This window comes from Lampetra planeri, chromosome 27 (assembly GCF_965212315.1).
Source record: "Lampetra planeri chromosome 27, kcLamPlan1.2.h2, whole genome shotgun sequence".
Lineage (NCBI taxonomy): Eukaryota > Metazoa > Chordata > Hyperoartia > Petromyzontiformes > Petromyzontidae > Lampetra > Lampetra planeri.
The window spans coordinates 3,536,803-3,555,680 of NC_136133.1; the positions used below are offsets into that span (position 1 = coordinate 3,536,803).

At 44.8% G+C, this 18,878-nt stretch overlaps 1 protein-coding gene across 5 annotated transcripts in view; it reads right to left on the reverse strand.

The window, feature by feature from the left end:
- Positions 1 to 13,048: 13,048 nt before the first annotated feature.
- LOC144728033 (nucleosome assembly protein 1-like 1-B) overlaps positions 13,049 to 18,878 on the reverse strand; it is a 45,275-nt gene continuing 39,445 nt past the window's right edge. For all 5 annotated transcript variants that reach the window (XM_078607248.1, XM_078607247.1, XM_078607250.1 and 2 more), the window contains 4 exons: positions 15,938 to 16,057; positions 15,725 to 15,754; positions 14,241 to 14,297; positions 13,049 to 13,281 (listed from right to left, as the gene is read on the reverse strand). In XM_078607248.1, coding sequence (XP_078463374.1) covers positions 14,244 to 14,297; positions 15,725 to 15,754; positions 15,938 to 16,057 — 204 coding nt within the window. In that variant the 3' untranslated portion in view covers positions 13,049 to 13,281; positions 14,241 to 14,243. The remainder of the gene's footprint in view (positions 13,282 to 14,240; positions 14,298 to 15,724; positions 15,755 to 15,937; positions 16,058 to 18,878) is intronic.

Consider the following 18,878-nt stretch of genomic DNA (forward strand, 5'->3'; position numbering starts at 1 on the left):
AAACGCCGCCCACCGCACGCGCAACCGATTAAAGACCGCGGCCTGCAGCGCCTTATATGGTGATTCGCTCCTTATAAGGGCGTGAGCTCCTTATATGGGAAAGGTCGCGCGTGACGTCGAAGCAATTACAGCCCCTCCCCCTCCACCCACCACCACCACACGCCCCCGCCCCCCCACCCACCCACGCCACGCCCGGACGAAGATTCAGGAATCTGTCGAGGAATCCGATGAGCTATGAAGCTCTTTGACACAGGTGTCAAGCATTGTGGGGCCCCGCGCGGGGGCGGGCGGGGTGGAGTCAGCGAGTTACAGCGGCAAAAAAAAAACGATGATGCCAAAAAAAAATGTAAAACGATAGGGGGGTGCAAAGTAGATGAAAAGGTAAGCAATTAACTAAATGTAAATCAATAAATAGCGAATACATTAGTTACTTATATAAGTGTAACGCTTTCGCGACCAATATTATTCATAATATAGGTTTTTGGGTCAGATCGCGTTAATTATAAATGTGTCGTAACCCTCCACCACCCGACACGGCCAATCAGTAAAAAAGTGTCACGTTGACAAAAGACAATTAGTTCACTGCTTTAGCCCACCGGTGTGTTGAAGAGTGAAACCACAACATTTACAATTTGAGTACGACGTTTCGCTGGTAATTGCATCCAGCATCATCGGGCAATTCGCCAGAATGGCCGTGTCGGGTGGTGGAGGGTTACGACACATTTATAAATAACGCGATCTAAACCCAAAAACGTTGATTATGAAGTGTTCCTCTCTCTGCTGCGTGTGTTTTTATGACTCTCACCTATTTTCTCTTTTGGTCTCAGTAGGGGAGATAAAAAAACACGGCAATCTCAGCTGCAAGCAACGTTCAAATTCTCGCGTCTGACACGTGCAGCTGAGACGAGGCCATTGTGGATTTAAATGCGGTCCGAGATGGATGCGTTGACCCATTGCAAACGCATACATTAGCCTCGTACGTGCGAGGGCTCCAAGTCTTTCTCTCGATCTTATTCCAGAACTCTGCTACCGCTGTTGCTATCGGCGCGTTTTTCAAAGGACAAAATAATTCACTTCTTTAGCACACCGGTGTGTTGAAGAGAGAATCAACATAATTTTTAAATTTGAGTAGTACGACGTTTCGCTGGTAATTACAATCAGCTTCATCGGGCAAGAATGGTGAGGCTCTGCTCTTGCTCCCGGTCTTAAACAGAGCAGCAGCAGGGTGACGTCATCTTTTACTTATATAAGTCGGATTTATCAAGGTTGGGGCAAGGCAGCAAAAAACAACAAAACAGTGCCAGACCACACCAAGACAGCTCACAGCAGTCCCTCAATGAGATATGAGCCGACAATCAATTATGAATCACTTTTAGGTTTACAAGGGCCACTGTGTCAGAGGGTCCATCTGTAGGACGACAAGAAGCCCCGTGGAAAGTGAGGAGGATTTTAATAGCTTAAGACGTAGGATTTCGCGACCAATATTATCCATAAGAAGTTTGTAGGTTAGATCGACATCACATTTATCGACATCACATTTCTATTTAAGACCGAAACGGGAGGATTTCCCCCACAGCTCTGGCTGTCGCCTGATGATGCTGTTTGTTTTAATTACTGGCGAAATTTAAATGTTGTGGGTTTACTCTCTCCAACACACCGGTGTGCTGTGCTAGTAACGAATTGGCATGTTCTGTTTACGTGACAAACCCTTACTAATTGGCTGTGTCGGGTGGATGCGGGTTGAACGACACATTTAAATTTACGCGACTAACTCAAAATACCTCCATTAAGATTTTTTTAAAAGTTACTTTCACACGGTCTGTCCCCTTTGTACAAATGGGTCTTCACCGGAGATTTAATTTTCCTCTCCATATAATATATATTTCGAGACTGACCAAACATCCATCCAGGAACATCCTAAAATCAATTGTTGAACACCATGCGAGGTCTTCTAGTCTGAGGTTTAAAAATATATACGTAATCAGAATTTGACAAAAGCCATTCATTTTAACAATCTACATTCAAAACAAGAGAAAACGCCTCTTGATGTCACTTCAGCATGCAATGCTGGGCTCACACTTAAACCCAGGGATCATAATTATCGCAGTTACTGCATTCTTTTGCCGACCCCTTCGTGGTACACCTGTGCAATAACGCGTTGAGCCCCAGGGGCTCGCAAGCAGGCAGAGCAAAGTTTTGTTGACTCTGGGCTCCGAGTAATTTGCTTGCCGGGTCATTACGGAACAAACCCACTGCGTCAGACAATCCGTACGGATTTGAAACATCCCACAACATTGTGAGTGACACGCATTGTGTCGGCGTTGCGGTAAAAACAAGGTTTGATTCTGGCTGGAAGGCCCTCTTGCTTGCATCCGATTGCGTAAATCGTTGTTCTTCATTGCAAGGCCCGGGGGTCGCTGGGGGCCCCTGGGTGGCCTTTACTGTGGCCCCCCGACAATGCACAAATGTGAAAACGTCCCTTGCAGGCGGTGTGGCGGCCCTCACACTGATCTGATGTCTTCTCGGCAAAAGTGGCACCGCTCTGAAAATTAGTGAAGAACACTGGCCGAAATTATTCGCTACCCAGTCCGCTAGTCAAGCAATTTGCTCACATCACCGGCCGCATATGTTTCTCCTCGTCACACGGCGTCACAAAAAAGTCAGACCCCCCTCAAATATGACGTCACAAAGCTCTGCCTGCCCCCCCCCCAAAACCATATTTCCATTTTGAAAATAAAACATGCTTCAAATCGCTTTAAACTATTGTCATTGTAGTGCGTATTTAATGTGGCGCTGCACTCTGATGTTGTAGGCGAAAACATTTATTAAAAAAGTATATTTAATTAAGTAGAACGTGTTGTCTATGTTTATTTAAAGTTGCGCATTTTGATGTGACGTCACATTTCTCACCCCCCCCCCCCCCCTCGTTACATCGTCACAAATGTCTGACCCCCCCCCCCCAGGTGCGTGACGTCATTTATGGACGGCCCCAAACGTAAAGTTCAGCCGTTCTTAATCCACCTTGAGGGTGTTTTAAAAAAAACATACTTTCACCACGCTGGTCAGTGCGAGTTGAAGCTGGGGCGGGGGAAGGGTGCAGAACCGATTTAAATATCACTCAACACCGATGTTAACCCTGGCCGGGTATTGAACTCGGGTCGCCAGGCCTGTAGCGCAGTGCGATGATCACTGTAAATATGATTTGGCGGTGAATCCCCCAAAATAAATCCTCTTTAAAACTGGCATGCGCAATATTGATGACAGCCTTCGAAAATCGTGAACAAGACAGTGTCTTAGCAAAGTTGGGTAATGAGTTGGGGGGGGCGGGGAGTTGAAAGTTTGTATTATTTTATTTACAAGTTTTTTGCAATACAGCGGAAAACATTGTTCAAACCGGTATGCGAAGTAAAATATAAAATGAGCAAATCGCCAATTTCTCACCTCGTGGAATGGCAAAACCTTGTGCGTCTATACCCTGACGAGTTGGCGTGCCGACTGATGAAACCGCGGTCTTCTGCAACGAATCTGAGACGCGAAAGGCCTCCTCTTAGCAGCGGTGTGGCACGAGAGACCGCGCCAACATTTGGCAGAAATATAAATTTGCTAAAAGTAGTAAAACGTTTTTTTTGTGTTCCCACAAACACATGGATGAGACTATCATTATACTGTGGAGCTTATTAAGTATTTTTGTAATCCACTGCTGAAGGCCTCCCCACAGCATATTGACCATGGAGGTTTGTTTGACCATACTTCACCACGCTGGGCAGTGCGCAACAGTGAAATGGGAGCCCAGGACCGTTGCAAACATTACTCGCGACCACTCGTCGCGACTGGGAATCTGACTCAAAGTCGTTGGGTTCACAGCAGAGGTCGCAAACGGGTTTTGATTCTTACCCGTACCCGGCCGCACCAGGGTCGCAAACGGCTACCCGTGCCCGTACCCGGCCGGGTACGGGTAGCCGGGTATCGGGTAGGGTACGGGTATCGGGTACCCGGTTGCGACCTCTGGTTCACAGCAGAGTGCTCTAACCACTGCGCCACAACTCTCGCCCCAAGGACGCTTAAAACAAACACACAACAGATCACGGCAAAACAATATTGAACGAATAAAATCAATTACTAATTTCCTGACGTATTCTTAAGAGAAGCGGTTAGGAAGCCAAAGCAGCCCTCTAGACGGTGTGTTTGATGGGCAAATTGGTTTGCTTCTGTGGTCACCAACTCCAAATGTGAGGTTGGAAGGGGTACCTGACAGAGCGTTATTGCATTGGCAAGTTTCCCAAACAACACAGGCCAAGATTTAGTTACTAATAACTCAAGAATTGGACAAGTGTTCCCGTTAGGTAGAGCCCTGGTCAGAATCTCGTCGTTACCTTGTGCAAATGCAGACGAATCTGTATACCGAATTGCATGCATCAGAACATCGCAAGGCGGATGCCACTATCTCTTACTGCCAAGAGCAAACTGCATGTATGTTGAACTTCTTTCGCACTGGATGTAACCAACCGTGCTAATTGGAGGTGCGCGCGGGTGGAAAGGACAACAAACTAAACACACAAAGCACTTCTCAAGAAATGAGTTCTCAGTCTAGATTAACTACAGCCCACGGTGTATAGTCAGTAATATCAAACCACGGTCGACCAACGTCCAAATTCGATCATTTCAGAACCTTCACCAGGCTACTCATGAAGGCGTCACCACCACTGGTTCGCCCGCGTCAACCTCGTTGACATTATACTCTTAGGTTTTTCGGTAAAGTCACGTAGGTAAAAAAAATATTAATAATTATAGAAATAAAATAATAAATCACGACGTCACAGCTACATTTACTGTAACCACTGGTTACAGTAAATCTCGCTGTGACGGTCCCACCTGATGACGGAGACTTGTGTTGCCTCCGAAACGTCGTGATTATTTTATTTCTATAATTTTTACTATTTATTTATTTTTTACCTACGTGACTTTACCGACAAACCTAAGAGTATGAATCCTTGCAGTCACGAAAGCTTCAAATCTAGAACTCGTTGACATTGACACGTTGCATAAACGTCGCTGGTAAAACTCCCACCACACGAAAGAACAGAGGGAATGCAGAGGTGAGTTTTGGTTGCTGCAGCTTAAGAGCCACTCTTCTTTTTTTTAATGAGGGCCCACTTTGGAAGTGGCCACAGTTTTTACAGGAGCAATCATTCTCATTGATATTACATAATGTATATTTGTTAAACAAGACACCCGTCGAAAAGCCGACCCTGTACTCCAAGTGACAATCTGTTTGATGAAGACCACTTCGGACAGAAACTTGCCTTCGAGATTCATACACAAGGCTTCAACTCTTCATGAATACATCACGGCCAATATGTTTACACTCATCTTTTGTAATTACTATTATTATTAAATGTTGCATCGAGTCTATAGTAATTGAATAAAACAAAGTGCGACAAATCGGAATCTTGCAGGAGCAGGTGACAGCACACGTTGACGAATCCCTGTACAATTACCAGGCTCTATTAAAGGAATATAATAATCTACTCTGGAGATGGTGACATGGCCCAAAAGCAGCATTTTGACGCGTGTTGCAGCGATTCGCAGTTGGAGCCCAGAGATCACCCCGTTTAATACTGTATCATCACGATAATGCGCCACCTGCTTCACAGTCGATGTTAAAGATTCCGTGACGTCAATTGAAAGAGTAGGGAATGTGTGCGTGTCACGGTCCAAATTATTAACAAATTACTTCATTGGGTACAATACACCGCAAAACCTACTCCTACTTCGCAACTACTGCAAACCATAGCTGCACGTGTAACATGCTGCCTTCGTGATAGCCGTGTGCCGAGGATGGCAAAACGACCAAATGTAGCAACGAATTGGTTTGATGGACCCGGTGTAGCCGTCACCTGGACCACAATTCTGACGATTTGGCGACCCAAATAAATGCACATCCATGTGCAGAGCAGTTCCATTCAGTCGGTACATGAGTTGCATTGACTTCCTGAGCAAATATCTCATGAATAAAGCACACAATCAACGGCGTTAGATGTGACACGTGGCATGGCAATGGCGATAAAGACGCATTCGTGGACGTTACGAGATGCGGTGAATTGACCATTCAGCTAAGGCGCGTTAGGCGTGAGCCCAATTGCTAATTAACTGCATAGCACTTTCGAGCGTAGGAACCAAGTGTACTTCCTTAGAAGCTATTAAATCATTCAGCTGACGAAGTAATTGGGGACAGATTTGGCAAGGGCATTGTTTTTTTTAACCAAATTGTCTGGCGTGCAAATTATGCATAGTGCAGAAATCTAAATAAAACCGCGTGACAATACAATAATTTTATTACCAGACCAATGTAAAGCCTGGATATAGAGAATAGGCTATAAAGTCAAACTTTAACACCGGCAGATAAATAATGTTATGCATTACAGCGTAGAAAGATTAAATCGAGTCGACGGTTCAAAAGTCCTTTGAGAGCAGTTCCACAAATTAGGCCTCAAGAAAAGTTTTTTTAAAATTAAACGTATTTTAAGAATGCATTTGGGGTGTACATTTTAAGGCAATCATCTCTAGTTTAAGAAAATGTGGATTTTTCTAAATGCACTTCTGTGCCCCTTGCCTTCTTTACCCCACGCTGACCAACGTGGTGAAGTATAGTCAAATAAAGCCCACGACCTGAATGGTGTGGTGAGGCCCTCATTCAGCGGTGGTTTTGACTCACGAACGAAGCATCATTCACCATCCCAGCGCGGATGAAAAAGTCCGTTCTGTCAGAATAAGTCAAACACTGGTACAGGGACTCCTCTACTTGCGAATGAGTTAGGTTCCAGAGCTCTGTTCGTAAGTCCATCTAATTGCAAGTCCAACTTTACTCCTGTCGATTTCAAACTTGTACGGCGTGTACACGAAACACGGGGAATGGCTTCAAACCTTGTAGATGTAGATGCCACCGCCGCCCAAAATTGCGCGGTGGTTGAACTTAGACTCTCGGTCCTAACAGGCAACTGGACATACGAACAGGTTTGTTCGTATCCTTGAAAGTTCGTAAGACGAATGTTCATAAGTAGAGGAGTCTCTGTATATTATTATTTCTCCCTCATCACCAACGGCAAACTATTAGCCATCTGAATTAGTCTTACAGTAGTTGACGCTGCGCCCAAGAAAAGCGCCATCTCACTAATCGAACTCACCATCACCCCCACAGCACGTGTTCAGCATCTCAAAGGTACGACCGCTTTCGTGGAATCACCTTTCACGTAGGACTCGGCCTATCGGCGACTTGGGAGCCAATAGAACGAGCGACACCTCGTGAAGCTGCACCAGCCACGGAGTGTACGAGGCGAGATCTCGCCATAGGAATGTGGAATTTACACCACCGGCTCTGGTTTCCTGAGGAGTCAAGGTCTGAAGCGCACTGAAGGTGTTTGGTGGGGATTTGTACTTTTTTGCAACATAAAAAAGTCAGTTACATATGCATTGTTTTATGTGGATGTTTTTTGGCAGGAATTGGGGGAAGAAGGGGGGAGGGGGATTCTAACGAGCAACGCTTCAAGGGATGAAGTTCCATTTGGCCAGGAAAATCATCATTATGACAAAACGAACCCTTGGAGCACGAATGAGCAAACGACTGACATCGCAAGTTGACTTTATAAACCATCCAAATGCATTTCGATTTAAAGCTTTCATGACTGCAGGGATTCATCTGCTTGGTTATTTCGGTAAAGTCATGTAAATTCCTTTGTCAAGGCGCTCAGCTCCTCTAACCCAGCTTAAATATACACTGCCAAGCTTGGTGGTGTTCATTCGGATGCTGTCTTTCCGACAGCCCTGTTCTTCACCTGAGGACGGCTGCTTGCGTTGTGGCCGAAACGTCGTGAGAATTTTATTTTATTAGTTATTACATTTTTTATTTTATTATTTCCCTTCTACGTGACTTTACCGAAAGAACCAAGAAGATCATCCAAATGCACTTAACGCCTCGAGACTTCGTACAAAGGTGGGGAGATGTGCGTTGTGAAACGAGACGAAGCGAACGGATGCATCGGGAGTTATGCAAGAGATGAGCAATGGTTGACAACGCAAGGAATGACTGCATGCATGCATGCACGGGGGAAATTGGAGACGGGAGGCAGACAAGTGCAAGTGAAGAGGTAGGTTTTGAGCAAGTGTTTAAACAGAGGGATAAAGATGAAAAATGATTTAAGCTTTCGTGACTGCAGGAATCCATACTCTATGGTTCTTTCGGGAAAGTCACGTAGATAGAAAAAACAATAAAAGAAAACACGTTCCGGCCGCTTGTGTTGCGACCGAAACGTCGTGTTTTCTTTGATTATTTTTTTCTATCTTCGTGACTTTACCGAAAGAACCAGAGAGTATGGAAACTCATGGGGGTAACAGAGAACGGACTGAACTGTCCACAGATCCGAGGGTAATAGGTGGCGTAACCAAGAAGCCATCATTAATGTGCGCATGTTCAACTTCTTTCGCACCGTACGTAGCCAACAGTGCTAATCGGAGGTGCGAACAATTAATGAGATAGTTGGCACGGGGAGGGCGGCGTTAACAAGAGTGAAAGGGTAGCCAGCGGCAAAGCAATTGAGTAAGTGGATTTAAAGCTTTCGTGACTGCAGGGATTCATCTTCTTGGTTCTTTCGGTAAAGTCACGTAGAAGGGAAATAATAATAATTGTCAAGGCGCCCTTCCTCCCCTAACCCAGCTTAAATATACGCTGCCAAGCTTGGTGGTGCTCATTCAGACGCTGTCTTTCCGACAGACCTGTTCTTCACCTGAGGACGGCTGCTTGCGTTGTGGCCGAAACGTCGTGAGAATTGTATTTTATTATGTTTTATTTCAATTATTTTATTATTTCCCTTCTACGTGACTTTACCGAAAGAACCAAGAAGACGAGTTAAAGTGGTTTGCAAAAAATGACGTCGTGAAAAGAGGTCGAGGGAAAATAATAACACAGCGTCGATGTGGAGGTTCTAAGCAAAATAATCCAACAACACACCTCCACCCGCAAGTGACCTTCCACTTGAAAATATTTGCCGATAAACAGCTAGCAGTGCAACAGCCTTAATTGAAGGGATGTCGATGAGACACCGAATATCGACAACATACTGGGAGAGCTTGCTCTTGCTGGAACTAATGCTAATATTATGCACTCCCAGACACCATATGGGCTGACAAGAGTGAAAAAGCAAATCCCCTTTATATTTTTACGTGGAGGGACAGATACTGGGAAGGTGTATTGTCTGCTCATTTATTTTGATGGTTACTTCATTTAAGAGATTAGATTAACCGTGGTTAAAGGAAATGTATTGCGAGAAAGACTGGTCTAAGGAACCAAGCATGGGTGGGCAGGCAGAAAGGAAAGATAAATTAGGCGATGGGTCAGATCAAAGGAGAATTATGCAATGTGATTGTTCACAAGGGCCTCACAGGCACAAGCCTTGACGTTTAATTCAAGACACACTTTTAAATCCGTTTTTTTTATCTACAAAAAAATGCACAGCAATCACCTGGTCATATACGTTGCCAACACATTTTAATTTTGTTTAAGCCCACATTAATAAAATAAAACATGGACCACTGGAAAAGTAATATATCAAATCAAATGTCTGAATGAAATTAGAAAGTTAACTTCAAAACATTACACCTTTGAGTTGCCTTTTAATTACAATTTCATAAAAAAAAAATTCTCGACAATTAATGAGTCTAATGAACAAGTTTGGATAGGTAGCCTCGTGATGGTAACTTGTAAAGTAAAGCAATAAAGGTAGTTAACAATTTCTCTGAACCTCAAATTAATGTTTTTTCCCAATCAATGTCGGAACCTCCATACATCTATCAGACAAAAAGATTCTCCCCGACACTTGCAGCTTCGGTCTAGAGAATGAAATAATATTTCATAGGCGCTCCAAAAGAGGCAGCTATCCATGCCACAGAGAGGGAGGAAGCGCCACTCTTCCTGTAACGAAAGCCTTGTAAATGTAACGGTAAAGTAATGGCAATAACGTCGTGAACAGAAGATGGGGTCTGGATGGCGCCTTGAAAGCTGTCGCCACATGGGAACGGTTTCTGACGGTGCTCATCGGAGAATCTTGCAGCTCCACATTGATATTCCGTCACGAATCGACACGGTAACATTTAACGCGCAACTTAAAACGCGTTAAATTAATGACATGCCATTAAAACAAAACGCAACAAATAGGTAAATCTTGCACGTGTCCATTCTTCAAAAAAGCAGAAGCTTGTGAAGGAATTTTAACCCAATAATTGACACGTATCACAAACGCCAAATGGCAGCGATCGAATCTGGTGTGACGAAAGGTCACAAGCCTGATTTAAGTACCGACAACCTCTTAAGAGTGTGAGATGGCGACAACTTGGGAAGTAGATTAATCATGGCCTATAGGGATGATGATGATACCTCTCGTAGGCTATCACGGGCAGGATTGGAGTGTTCACCGAGAGTGCCGACATTAATTAGAAGAAACATCGACGAAGTTAGACCAATTTTTTTTTCATGCATAAATATCTGGCATCCATAAAATGTGGTTGGGAGGGTGGCACAGTGGGTAACACGTGTGCTTCACAGCACGATCGCCCTGGGCTTGATTCTTGACCTGGGTTCGATTCTTGACTTGGGCGCGATTCTGTGTGAATGTGCGTATGTTCTCCCCCTTGACCTGCATGGGTTTCCTCCAGTTGTTTGCGGTTTCTTCCCACAGCTATAGAAATAAAGATGGAAATTGGTACTCTTTGGTTCTTTCAGTAGTCACATAAGTATCAAATAAATCACGACGTTTCGGGCGCAACACAAGCGTCCATCATCAGGTGATCAGGTCGTGATTTATTTTATCATATACCGTGACTTTACCGAAAGAACCAAAGAGTATGGATTCCTACAGTCACGAAAGCTTCAAATCAAGATTGAAATTGGTGTCGGACAATACATCCCAATTTAGCGGGACCCTCCAGAAAGAGTATTCTCACTCAGCCTGGCTTTGCTGTGTAAATAAGTAGAATGAGCATTCCTATCACAGCTTGCTTGCAGATGGGTGGGTGGAGTGACGGCTCATGAGACAACTTAGAACACAGCCGACAAGACAGCCTTCCCCAAAAGGCTGCTTCAGCCAACGTGAGGGCACCAAAACCTAGTGCCCCCTCAAAGGTTTTGATGGAATCTCGCCCACGTGTCTGCTTTGCACATGTCCACAGTGGTTGTTGCAATCGTCCATGTCGTGCCCAGTGCCGAGGCAGATGAATCTGGAGGGTGAAGCCCCTGATAAACACGTCCTGGAAAGGCTCGGAGTGCAACCGCATGGTAAAGTGTAACCACAGGCGATAGTCTGGTGATGTGCTCGCCGCCACTAGCTGCTGGAATAACCGACACCCAGAGTGAAACAACCTCTGAATTAAATCTGGACTTAAAGCTTTCGTGACTGAGGGAATTCATATTCTTTGGGTCTTGCGGTAAAGTCACTAAGACAGGTAGATAGGTCATTTTCTTTGAACCTATCTACGTGACTTTACCGAAAGACCCAAAGAATATGAACCTCCAAATTGTCAAACACAAACACGTCAGTGATTTCCTGCTCAAATGCGCAGAGGGCGATGCCCACCTCCATGTAACAGCTCTGGAGCCAGTGATGTAAATTTCAAATTCTTACGGTAAGGACTATTCTGTCCACAGGTCAGCCCGCTGCCGATTTCCCCACAGTGGCACTCATTTTTATCCACCCCAGAAGGATGACTGGGCCGAGTTAACCTCCAACCAGGATGTGAACTCACCACAGTCTTGACTGCGAGCCGCTCGCTCTAACCGCCGGAGTCAACTAAACTGTGCCCGAGAGCTAAAGATGAACTTTGCCTACCTCAGGCGCTGAGGTCACTAAATCAAGGAAAACGATGGGAGCCTTTCAGATAACTCTGCATGCCGCAGTGCAGAGAAACAAATTTGTCATTTCTCTTTGCTGGGTTCCGTGTAGATTATTTTGCTGCTATAAATTTCCACGTGATAAGCCCACTTCATTGAGCTATCATTTGTGGCCAATTCGCTTTGGAAAAAGAAGTTAATAGCTCAGTGAGTTTTATCAGGTAAGAAACAATATAGTTTAGTTTTATACTGGTAGGAACCTCCTAGTTCCACCAGCCCACAGGGGATTATTGTGTCCGTCCGTCGTGCATCCAAAAATGGGAGGGGTGGGGCTGGGTGGAGAGGGGAAGGTGGGGAGGGGCTGGGTGGGGAGGGTGGGGCTGGGTGGAGAGGGTGGGAAGGGGCTGGGTGGGGGGTGGGAGGGGTGGGGCTGGGTGGGGAGGGGCTGGTCACCCCGTGGTGCCCTTATAAAACTCAACGTTTAACCAACTCACGCCGGCTTGTGCCCGCCCTCACAGTCGGGCATATTTGCGGAATACACCACGCCGCCGTTGACCCTGGCCATTGACCGAGCAACCCAACGTTCCTACCAGCTCCCTCCACAGGAATGTGTTTGCTATATATTTTTTTGTGATTTGCTCACCTTTCCTATATTGTGCACTCTTATCGTGTTTTTGTATTGTTTGTTGTTGTAACGTTCTGACCGAACCCTACCAGACATCATTGAGAGAGAGCTTTGTAGCTAGTTAGATTCCTCCAGTATATTCTGATTCTGTCTCTCTGCTACATCAATGACTGCCAAGCGACTCAGTGGTAAGGTTCATGTCAAAATGTTTGAGATTCAAAAACGTATGGAGGATTCATGCCAGATTATGCTCATGTGATGGATGTGGAGTGCCAAACATTAAATGCAGGAAAAAAAACCCAGAAACAAAGCACAACTCAAATAAAAATAAACAATTCCTATATTAGGCATGTGATGTTACTGTATTCTCAAAACGGGTTGGAAATGCAGCAGCTGTGACGAATCGACCGATTGAAAACTAAAGTGAACTTTAAACCCATCCCTTGTTCGCATGACCATAAAACTCTCGCCATGAATGGCGCAAATTCGCGTGGAACGGTGAAGACGGAATACGAAACAAAACACAAAAAAATGTGCCATTCGAAATGTCGTGACCTGTAAATGTTTTTATTGTTACAAAGCTTGTTAAGCGAACGTTAAATTAAAACCTAACAATCTTCTTTGGACCTCCACCAATGGAGACAACAATTTCATGTTTCTTGAGTTGTTTTAAATTTTTATATTTTTTTCTTCTTTTTTTAACATTTTTCTTTGTCGCACGATCACAATTTTTTAGTTTATGCTTGTATCTTCCCCCACCCTGCCCCCGGTAAATATTGAGCTGAAACAATAAAAACGCACACCACCACACAAACCGTGTTAACATTTACAACGCTATCGCTCGCATATTGGCGCAAATAAATATCGTTCGGTATTTTCGAATACATCGCACAATCCAAAAGGGTGCATCGCAAGCCTTGTAACTTTGTTTTCTGGGTGAACAAAAGCAGGGGATGCAGCATTTGCAAAAATTATGCGAGTGGTGGCGTGTATAGCGTGGGTATGCCCTGGCATCGCACAATATGCCACGCTAGCGTGGAAGAGGTCTTAACTATAAAAAACGATTTAAAACATATTTACTAGTTAAGGCTCACTGAGCCTTATAGCTCTTTTTCAGATGCGACCTGACCACAAATGATAGCTCAACTAAGTAGCTTATCACGTGCAAATGTATCGCAGTAAAACAATCTATACAAGACAAACGCTTGCTGATTTGAAATGTGGAGGGTAAAACCGGAGCACCCGGAGAAAAATACACTTGACGACAGGGAGACACGCAGACTCCAAATATGAAACAGGCGTCAGGGAAGGGATCGAACCCACGACCTCCTGTATACCAGGCGAGGTACTTAAACATCTCCTAGCCACCGTGGCATCCCCCTTGATTGCAGGGCCCTCCACCAACAGTTGCGTAAGCTAAGAAAAGCAGGGCTGCACCTTTACCCATTTAAAATCCTAAAAACGAGCATTACAGCGACAGCAATAAACAAAGGGAGTCATCAGCACACGAGTGTAGCAATTAGCTCCGCCACAGCTCGCTCCCAAAATAATCGAGCTCATGTCACGCTCAACCACGTCTAATGTATCGCAGCGCAGGGCAAGCGGGCTATATATAGTGCCACTCATTAGCCTGCCAAACGTAACGCCATCACCATTATCACGGGGGCAGCCAGATTCACAGCTCGGCGTGGGCGTGCCGAATCGCTGACACACACACGCGCGCGCGCCAAAGCGTCTCACGTTTCATTTCTTCTCATCCTCGTCATCGTCTTCATCCCCCTCTTCCTCCTGGCCATCCTGAAACAGAGCACAACTCTGTCAAGGGGGGGTTCTCGCACATTCACGTCAGGGAAAACCGACAATTGCAAAGCGAAGCAAACTTGGCCATACCTTGGGCTTCCCGTACACAGATTGGCAATGGCTAATTTAACATTTTCTCGCACAGGGATACACCAATATAATTTGTGTTGTAAAAAAATATATATCTGTCGTGTAGCTTGATAAAGAGTAAACATACTTCTAGATTTGAAGCTTTCGTGACTGCAAGGAATCATATTCTTAGGTTTTTTCTCGGTAAAGTCACGTAGGTAAAACACCAAAATTAATGAAAATAAAACAAAATAAAAACAAAAATCACGACGTTTCGGAGGCAACACAAGTCTCCGTCATCAGGTGGGACCGTCACAGCCAGATTAGCTGCATCAAGTGAGGCAATGATTCAAGATGTAATCCCTTAAAAGCGAGTTGAGGGGGGAGGAGAGGGAGGGGGGAGCTCATCAGAATATGGTAGCCAATGAATGGAACGTATCGGGAGGGAGGGGGGGCGGGGCCAAAAGGGTGGGCGACGGCGTGGAAGCGATTGTGCACAAGCGACAAACTACTGCACACGCCAACACAATGGACAGAGAGGGGGAGGGGAGGTCTGATACACATGATAGACAAAAGAACGAAAATGCCCATGTTTATACCAATGCTGGCTGAACAATGAAGAGAGTACTGTTAAAAAATAACAGTACTCTCTTCATTGTTCTAAGAAAATAGTAAAAATACTGGTCAGGGGTTCGTCAAGCACATTATCTATACCTCAAAGGTCGATAACACAAGTAGCACTTCATGGGGAAGTCAACAATAGTTGATACATGGATCGACTTAACCCTGCCATAAGAATTCAGAAGCTCCACCACTGGCACAGGGCTGTAAACAAGAGATGAGCGCCGGCTCAATGCCTCTTTGAGCAAGCAAACACCAGTTTAACACGTAGGCTTTCGCGACCAATATTATTCATGATAAACGTTTTGGATTTAGATCACGTTATTTATAAATGTGTCGTAACCCTCCACCACCCGACACGGCCAATCAGCAAAAAAAGTGTCACATTGACAAAAGACAAAATAGTTCACTGCTTTAGACCACCGGTGTGTTGAAGCGTGAAACCACAACATTTACAATTTTTGAGTACGACGTTTCACTGGTAATTGCATCCAGCATCATTGGGCAATTCGCCAGAATGGTGAATTCTGGCAGTGAACTATGTCTTTTGTCAACGTGACACTTTTTTTGCTGATTGGCCGTGTCGGGTGGTGGAGGGTTACGACACATTTATAAATAACGCGATCCAACCCAAAAACGTTGACTATGAAGCAAACACCAGTCTGCACACAGTGAGAGTCAAGACATCTCTGCATAGCTCTGTCGGTCTCCACGTGTAAGGGCAGTTATCTTACCTCGTCATCTTCTTCCTCCTCCTCTTCATACTGCAAATAATAACGTACAGCAACGAGTCAAACGATGGTCGAATACTGCCACTCGCCGCCTTAAATTACAATTTCAGATGGATGTCGTGCGTAAACAAAAAACATATCGCAAACATGATGATCGTGACAATCATGATGATGATGACGACGAAAGATATATTCGGAGCCAAGGCGCTCGCTCACCTCCTCCTCATCCTCGATGGCCTCTCCCGTGAAATAGAGCACTGCCCTCGGCACCACGCGTTCTCGGAAAAAATGTCCGATCTCGAAATCGGCCGTCAGAATCACCTCCGAGTCCTCGTCCTGAGCGGCGCGGGAAACAGAGGGAAAAAATGGCTCGGCGAGACATAAGAGTTCACCTTTCAAGTTTATTTTGTTTATCCAGGTGAGAACATAAGATAGACCCGGATATAGTCTCATTTGCAAAGTAACCAGGCACATCAGTCTGCCTGGAGGGGGCAATGCTTGCTATGCACAATTCTATTTGTGTAATGTGCGGGGTAATGTTTTTTTTTTATATATACGAACCCCGATACCAGCACACAGCAACCTAATCGGGGATTTTTAACGTCTGCTGTGAAGCTGACGGTGAGCATTTGTATGCCCGATGCACCCGCAGTATTAACTGGAGCGGCTACTAGATTTCGAACCGTCAACCCCTGCAAAAAGCGTGCTACCACGAGGCCATGTCCGAGACACGTGCCTGAATTGAGGCAGCAATAGCAGGAACAGACGGGACCCCAAAGGTCGTGAGACCAAACGATTGAGGGATGGCCATGATGCATAAGTTGACAAGTGAAGTTATTCATCGTTCATCACAAAAGGATTAAAAATGAACCAGTAAAAACTAAGTTTTTCACTATAAATCCTTTATATGCGTGGCATCGGTTTGATTTTATTATTCATTTCTGTTTTTCTTGAGTAAGAGTTTCATTTTTATCACATTGATATTTTAAATTAAATATGAAATTAATTTTTTCCTAAAAAGTGGAAAATTTAGGAATTTTTTTTTCACGAAAATAAATTGTCACGCACAACAAGTCTGTGTGCAAAATGTCAGCTCGATTGGATCACGGAAAGTGGATAAAAAAAACGACCGATAGATTTGCACGGTCGTAAGCGCGCAAGCAAGCAAGCGAACCTAATATAAAGGATTTAAAAAGAAGTGTGTAAAAGTTACTCAGTAGAACATGATATATAAGCAATCCTAAACCTTGTTGGTTTGACAGTCCCCTGCTCAACAGCACTGGTTACTTGACACAATGTGCAGAGGGATCACATGCCCACACTTGTAGAAAACAGAGTAATTCAGGCATATGTTCATATTTTTAATCGGAGTGCTTTGTGTATTGTCACTGTGACGTAGCGTGAACATTTTCCGTGTACAACTGAAATTTCTCCTGCACGGTATCCATGCCACAGCCTGCATCACCCCCCCAACCCCCCCGCTGTGGTTTGTGCCCCAAGGGGTGAGAACCACCACTCTATATCGTACAGAATTACATTGCATTACTTTACGTAACGTGATGTAACACCCAGCCAAATGACCAATCACACCGGTTGTGTTTTAAGTGAGCTCCGTTTCTGTGTCGGTGTCGCTGCTGCTTTGTCAATGAGTCGAGAAAATATCCTGCGTTTTTTCGCCTTCCGAGATCCATGGGTGCATAAACGCTGTTCGTGAGCTAGCACGGCACATGAGGAGGGTGCGGTGTGGCCAACACCACACGCACGCACAGCTTTGTCGCCACATGACAATGATGGGTACAATATTGTATCTTGTTACTCATTTCAGAAGAACTTGGCAAGGTGTAGACATCATAGCACAGACACCTCACAACTAATTAATGCCTCACGTTTTAGATGAGAAAATACGTGCAAACACACACACACGTGTACATTCGACAATCTGAGCAGATAGTTAGGAATGCAATTCTTCTGGGGAACCAAATGCGTCTTAACATTGCCATCCAATTTCACATCACTTAACCATCTAACATGTGCAACTATTTGGGACAGAGGTCCAAATGCTGCAGGCTTCAATGACAGACCTTTGAAATCCATAAAATAATTTAGCAGTCTCACACGAGAAAACTTGAATGTGGTTCAAGTTTGCAAAGTTATACATCACCGTCAATCGTAAATACCTTTACCTTTGTCCTCAACACTGCCTTAACGACGTGGTAAAGATAACAGCCATTTCCTCTTTGAAACATGTTTTTTATTATTATTTTAACACGACTGCTTCAAGTTTCCCCTGTTGAAAGGCCAGCGTGGCCTTGAGGCATAATGTACATCTCGCCACCATGGCGAAATGTAAACTACCTCGCCTGGTATACAGGAGGTAGTGGGTGTGATCCCGACTCTGATGCCAGTATATTTTGCGTGTCTCTCTCCCCGTGGCCACGTGGACTTTTGTCCGAGTCCTCCAGTTTTTCCCTCCACATTTAGAATCAACATTTGGCTGCTATAAATTTCCATATAAGCGACTTCGTCGTTCTAGCATTTGTGCCCAGGTCACTTCTAAAAAATATCTATAAAGCTCAGTGGGCCTAACCTGGTAAAATAAAAAGTTTAGTTTAGTTTTAGACAGTCATTCGCTAAAACTGCTCGTCCAAAAATTTATTTGGAGGATTGAATTAATGAGCCGGGTATAGTCATAATAAAAATTCCAGCCATTCTCAATCAATGAAGGCCTTCCCAAGTCATGTCGCTCATGAGAGTTGTTTTTACCGTACTTCACCACACTGGAAAATGTTGGGGGGTGAGAAGGCAGAACCCTCCTCCTGATATCGCACGTCAGAGATGTTTGCCATGGCCAGGAATCAACCTCACGTTGCCGGGTGCATAGGGCAGTGGTCTCGCCAATGTATCACCAACCCCCACATCCTTAAATAGTTTTTAAACGCAGGGATCCACCGACCCTCATCTCCCAAGCGTGGGATTACGTGTGCACACCACCACCACGCCCAGTCGCAAATTCTTGCACCGATAAATGACCTTGCAGCGCCGCTAATCTCCCTGTTGAACGTTCCTTTAAGAGCGTTTCCGAAGCGAGCATCTACTGGCATTCCATCAAGCGAAGACGTGTCTGGTCAAAATCCACCCAACAGCAAGCTCGACGACT